Raw genomic sequence first — 6459 nt, 5'->3', positions numbered from 1 at the left:
GACAATGAGAGGCGGCCCCGGCGCCGCTACGTCACAGCGAGGGGAGCGGGGCCCGGCGGGGCGGGGGGCGGGAGCGGCGCTGCCGGGCGGGGCGGAGGTCGGGGGGGGGGTTCGGCGGTACCGGCCCGACGCGGAGTTTCGCCGCCGTCTCAGCCCGATGATCCGCTCCGGGCAAGGCGGGATCCGCCGGTGTTGGGAGAAGCGAGGAAGGAGTTTCGGCCATTTTGGGGGAAAGACGGAGCGGGACGGAGCGGCGGCCGATGGGACGAACCGGGAGGAGGGGAACGGCTCGGGGCCGGAGCTCCGCGGGAGGAAGGAGCGGGGGGAGCGGCGGCCCTCGGCCCGTCCGGAGGTGCGGAGCTCCAAACAACGTGGAGGGAAACGAACGGATGTCGGAAAGTTTCTCCTCAAGGGCTGCCCTCCAACGTGCCGCCTGTGAGAGTTTGGGACGTGGCGCTGAATGAAGCTGGTCGGTGATTGAGCGGCGGCTGTGTGTGCCTGTGGGATGGGAGCATTGCAAGGGGACCCTCAAAGGGCCAACTCCCAGCAATGAGCACCCACAGCTCCATCAGTGCTCGCAGCCCCTCCAGCCTCACCTTGGGTGTCTGCAGGGATGGCCATCACCACCCCAATGAGCAGCCCATCCCGGTGCCTCATTGTAAAGAACTTCTTTATATCCAATCTAGATCTCCCCTCTTTCAATTTGAAACCATTTCACCCTACTAAAGAGTCTGTCCCCTTTCCTACAGCCCCTTACAGCTGCTATAGGTCTCCCTGCAGCCTTCCCTTCTCCAGCTCTCAGCCTGTGCAGGGACAGCCTTGTCTTCCTATGGGTGCCAAGGGTGCAGAATATAACTCACATGGGCAGATGTGAAAGAGACAGAGTAGGGGGAAGGGAGATCATAAACACCCATAACATCACGAATAATATGGGGAAGCAACAGGAACTGTCAGTGTTACAGTAGGGGGCCGTATGGGTGCAGCAGGCTGGAACAAACAGAAGTAGCTTGTGCTGGTTTTGCACAGCTTGATCACATGAGAAGTGCCTGGCCACAGGATGCCACAGACACCAGAGGCATGAGCATGGAAAGGGATTACAGAAGCTTACAGAAAACAGATTTCTCGGTGGCTGTTAAAAATGTTTCTGAGTTGTCTTCCAGGCCACAAAGTGACTTTTCTGCTCCATGCTCGCTCTGTTTCTATGGTCAGCTTAAATGAGGTACCTGAGTTGATCTAACAGCTTGCTGATGGTACAAGCAGTTCTGCTCCTGTTCTGCAGCTATTTGTGAGTCTGTGCTGCTTCTGCTGCACCACTTCTGGCGTTCAATCTGTTCATTAAGCTGGCAGAAAATTAAAGCAGAGTGAATACTGTTCTGCCAGTTTAGTCGGTTGAATCAGCCCACGGGTTTATGAGCCTTCAGCATCCATCAAATCAACACAGCTTGGCCTTATTGAGCCTCATGATGTTCACCTGGTCCCACTGCTTGGCCTGTCCAGGTTCCTCTGGCTGGCATCCCTTCTGCTGTATCAACTGCACCTCTCAGCTCAGTGCCACCAGCAAAGCACTGAGGGTGCTCTCGATCCATCATTGATGCCATGGGTAAAGATGCTGAAGAGCACCGGTCCTGAGATGGACCCCAGGGGGACACCACTCCTCACTGATCTCCATCCACACACTGAGCCATTGAGCACCACTCTGTGGCTGAGATCTTGCTGTTCTTTGCTCTCTGTTCTCATGGCAGCTGAGATTCTTATGTTATTACTCGATCGCAGGGATCTGGGCTTTAAGCATTAACATCAGAATATCACGATATCATGATAAGATCCTGATATTTATTGCACCGGCTTCTAAAAGCTAATGCCATTGCAGGAATGCTTTCTGTCACTTCTGAAAGGCGGTGGTGACTGGGGAAGAGTTGCTGGTAATTGATAAAAACAAATGTCTCCAGCTGACGGAATATCCTGCACTGAGATCTAATTGCAGGGTGCTGCAGGGAACACTCATGCTTTGGCTTTTATTTACCAAATTCTTCTGTTTTGAATAAATCCTACTTAGTCACTGCAATAACTATCTGCTGGGACAACCGCAAGACATTCTTCTATTACGAGTTAAAATGTGTTTTACTGTCCCCATGTGCTCTGTATTACAAGAGTTGCATCTGAGAGGCTCCTAGAAACCACTCAGCTCTCGTGTCTTCTGTGAGATGAGTTTGTACGCTCTTGACTGTGATCCACAGCCCATGAATGACACGGTAAATATGGACATTGATCTCTGACACGACAGCCCCCTCCTGTCAGCTGTGGGCTGTTCTTTATCTCATGTTTACGATGACTGTCGGCGTTGTCCTCTGCCAGTTCCATGTTACTGTTTGTTTTCAAATATGAATTCCTGAAGCACTGTATCCAATATTTACCGGCATTAAGAATGGTGTAATATTGGACCATGTGCCTATTTGAATAAGTTTAGAGAACAGGCAAAAAACAGCCTATTGCAGGCTTTTTAAATTAGCTTATAATTAGCCTAAGGTAATCTGGAGTGAAGAACCGTAATGGATCATCTTTCTGTGCTATGATATTTGGCCATTCTGTTCAACATCAGAAGTCTTAGACTAAGAGCAGCCAAGACAGGAGAAGTACAAAAGCATAACTGATGCAGATGAGGCCATGGGAGCAGAGCAGCTGGCCCCTCCAAAGCCCCTTTAGGACCATTATCTATGGTTTTATGATCCTCACATTGGGCAGATGAACCAGCAGGAGAAATGCTGTGGAGACACCTGAGAATTTGCCTTGGCTTTGGGTACTGCTGCCAACCCAGCTCCATGCAGGAAACGCCAACCCACTAAATCAACGACCAAAATACTCTTCTGGGAAGCTTGCTTTTAAACAGTGTCACTCCCCAGATATTGAAGGACAAAGTTCACCATTCCACCTGTCGAAGTAATTAAACAGTTTTTATATTGGGCATAAAACCATCATCTGCTACTTATTAGATAACAGATTTGACCCATTATCTTTTGCTTTCCAGCTGTGCTCTGAGTACTGGACTGAAGTGTCCTGGTCTGTTTCTCCTTCCCTCCTTGATTTGTGTATGTATGAAGAAGACCAAATGTTCTATTTAGAAACTATCACAGGGCTGGGGAAGGTTGAACAGCTCAGCAGTTGTAAGAAGGATGGCAGACAGAATGTTTCCAGGTGTCCTTCTGAATGTTGGGAAGAAACAAAGGACTGTTTGGAAAGGACACCTTGACAAAGGGCAGGGTTTGGTATGGCAGCAGAGAAAATACCTCTTAATGCACAGGGATCAGATGAACAGGAAGCTTCTTGCAGGATTCCTTAGCATGTGGGTTTCCAAATATCCCTTTTTCCATTTGCTAACTGGTCTTCAATCCATTTAAGCTACCACCTCAAGGACTGTTAGAGATAATGAAGGAATCTCAAGCCACTGACCACTTAGAACCAGATATAAAGGTAAAGCAGGGTAATATTTGTTAGAGCTCCTCACGTAGCAGATGTAGACTCTGACATCCCCTCCTTAATGACACTGTGAGCAATTTCTTCCTTATACTTCACATCCAACCCAACAACTTTTATTTACTATTTCTGGGCAGCTGTCCCTTCCCTATCTGAAGTCTTCAGTTTTCACTCACTCACATCTTTCATCCCCAAAAGCTCACAGTATCCACACGTCATTTGAAGACTCAATTCTCACAGAGGCTGAAAAAGAAACAGCTTTTTCCTGGCTCAATCTTAAGCATGTAGTTGCTTCCTAAGGGAGCCTGAGTGCCCAGGAATTAGACATAGCAACGTTCTTTGCTGAATTTACCTTCATTTTCTATAGTTATAGAATAAACACTACTAGCACCAAAGGCTGGTTCTTCTGGCTCCATTCTGAGGTCCCCATCATTCCACGCTGGCACTGAACATATTTTGTTTCATTTTGGACATGGAAGAAAAACCAAAAACGAGCCCAAACAACACAAATATAAGAGCAAGGTATTTTTCAATAAGGTTCATGCTGTTTATTTTGATATTGCACACATGATCAAGTGTGTAAAAATGGCTTCCAACAGTACGGCTTCTTTCTGCAGTTTACCAAAAGTGCAGCTTCAAATGCCCACCGAACTCACTTTGCTTGCCATGTCTTCATGCCCTGCTGCCTGCACTCAGTCTGCCACCTGCTTGCTGCCAGAGCTGTCAGCTTTATCAATTTCAGATGGAAATACAAACTCTAGATCCCATTCTCCAAAAACCTTCTCAGCCTACATGAACTGCTAGTAATACAAAGCAGAAGCACTGAAGTCCTCCAAATACGCCTAAGTTTTCCTCCCGTCAGGTTACAAAGACATGGCAGGCTTGGTAGCACCATTTGTCAGATTGCTGCCATGTGTCATACAGCAACAATATGTAATGGGACATCGGTGGGAAGGTTCAACTTCTACTGCCATCCCACCAACACCCACCTCTGGTGTTGTGGGCCAACACTATAAACCAGGAGGCATTACTTTCAGAGCAGCCCTGTACAAACTCAGCTTTCTGTTCTATCTTCCACCCGTTGCAAACTTTACTTTGTCTGTTGATATTACATGTTACAAATGATCACCGCAGAGACCACAGACAAGTTACCTTATGGTATACAGAGTTCCAGACGGAGAGAACCAGACTTGCAAGATGTTCCCTGTTTCCATGCACAGCACAGGGCAGCCACAGGGATGGAGATCACCACTCTGCACCCAGGAATCAAAGCACGGGAAATCTCAAGGGAGGCTGCAAGATTGTGCAAAGGTCAGTGATACAAGAGAAAGAGGATCAAGACGAGCACTTTTTGAAATGTATTAGTTTTTGGAAAGCCTGTTTAAATTCTTCATTAAAAGCTGTATAAATGACAGGGTTGATTAATGAGTTTAAGTAACCTAACCACGTGAAGAAGTCCAACAGGATGGGATGAAACCAACACGCATCCTGGCAGATGGGCAGGACAAGGGACATGACGAAGAACGGCAGCCAGCAGAAAATGAAAGCTCCTAGAATAATGCCTAAAGTTTTGGTGGCTTTCCTTTCTCTCGCGGCGGAAATTCTTTTCCTTTCCAGAATACTATCCGCAAGTTTTATTTGAACATGATTGATAAATATTGGGGATCCACCGGAATGGGAATGCCCTTCGTGAAGGCTTGCGTTAATGGAGCAGAAGGAAGACCCAGCAGAGCCGGTTATCAGGTGTGCAGTAGTGAATCGTTTCCCATACAGTGAGGGTGGCTTCAGGATCCTGGATCGAGCTGCTACATAAATTCTACCGTATAATATTAGGAGGAGCACAGTTGGAATGTAGAAAGCTCCACAAGTGGAATAAATTGTGTAGGAAATCTGATCCGTGTTCACGCTACACTTGGCGATTTCTTCGTGAGCTTTCACTTGCCTCCAGAAAAATGGTGGCACAGAAATACTAATGGAGATCATCCAAACCACGGCGATCATGAGCACTGCTCGGCCAGCAGTCCGGCGTTTGGCATATTCCAAAGCATCTGTGATAGCCCAGTATCTGTCCAGTGCAATAACACACAGGTGTAGGATGGAGGCTGTGCAGCACGTGATGTCTGATGATAACCAGATATCACACAGCACTTGGCCAAAGGCCCACGTGTGGGTGACAGTGTAAACGATACTGATGGGCATCACGAGGACAGACACTAGAAGATCTGTTACCGCCAAGGAGCCAATGAGGTAATTTGCAGGTGTGTGGAGCTTTCTAGTCAAAAAAATCGTAATAACAACAAAAACGTTTGCAAGGATTGTTGCCAAAGTGATGACAGACAGAAGGACTGACAGGGATATATTCAGCCCTAACAGTGTCCTTTCATCCAAAGCCAGCGGTGGTTCAGTAAAATTTAATGACTTATTTGCTGAGCTCTGGAGGGAGAGCTCTGCTGAAAGGTTATACTGAGTCATCCTCCGTCCTGATTTCAGTTTTCAGTGCAATCTTTCCAGGATGATGAAGAAAGATGCTCACCTTTTTGCTGAGTTGCAGCCTCTTATACTAGAGCCCAATGGCGAAGAAAAAAAACAACTCGTTGAAAACAGCAGCTGCATAAATCAATACTGGAGAATGAAAGGCTGAAATAGAAACATCTGGGTGTGTAACCTATGCCCCAACGTTTGGGACAAAGCTATCCTCAAGGGTATTTCCACTTCCACTCTAACACCTGAATGTCACACTTCTGGTATTTATAAAGATCTCTTCTGGTCGAGTAGCCAAGTGATAACACAGTACTGCCCAGATTCCTGATGGAAACCTAATTTCTGCCAGACTTGTAGATCAGGACCATTTTCCGAGCACTGCAGAGCTCTGTTTGTGTTTATTCCTCCAGATCATTCTGGCTTTCTCTTCAACAAACATCCAGTCTTCAAATGCTGTATTGGGAACCAGAACTCAGCGCGTTGGTGCTGAAGCTCAAAGAATGGTCC

At 47.2% G+C, this 6459-nt stretch overlaps 1 protein-coding gene across 1 annotated transcript; it reads right to left on the bottom strand.

Moving 5' to 3' along the window:
* Positions 1–4680: 4680 nt before the first annotated feature.
* On the bottom strand, positions 4681–6069 carry HTR1D (5-hydroxytryptamine receptor 1D). Its single transcript, XM_072355729.1, has one exon. It carries the CDS (start codon positions 5941–5943, stop codon positions 4807–4809), a length of 1137 nt encoding a protein of 378 aa, XP_072211830.1. The 5' UTR covers positions 5944–6069; the 3' UTR covers positions 4681–4806.
* Positions 6070–6459: the final 390 nt, after the last annotated feature.

This window comes from Excalfactoria chinensis, chromosome 22 (assembly GCF_039878825.1).
Source record: "Excalfactoria chinensis isolate bCotChi1 chromosome 22, bCotChi1.hap2, whole genome shotgun sequence".
Lineage (NCBI taxonomy): Eukaryota > Metazoa > Chordata > Aves > Galliformes > Phasianidae > Excalfactoria > Excalfactoria chinensis.
This window is presented reverse-complemented; position numbering and strand designations above follow the sequence as displayed.

Coding starts and splice junctions, on each gene's coding strand:
- HTR1D (XM_072355729.1), bottom strand. CDS start 5,943: ATGACTCAGTATAACCTTTCAGCAGAGCTCTCCCTCCAGAGCTCAGCA.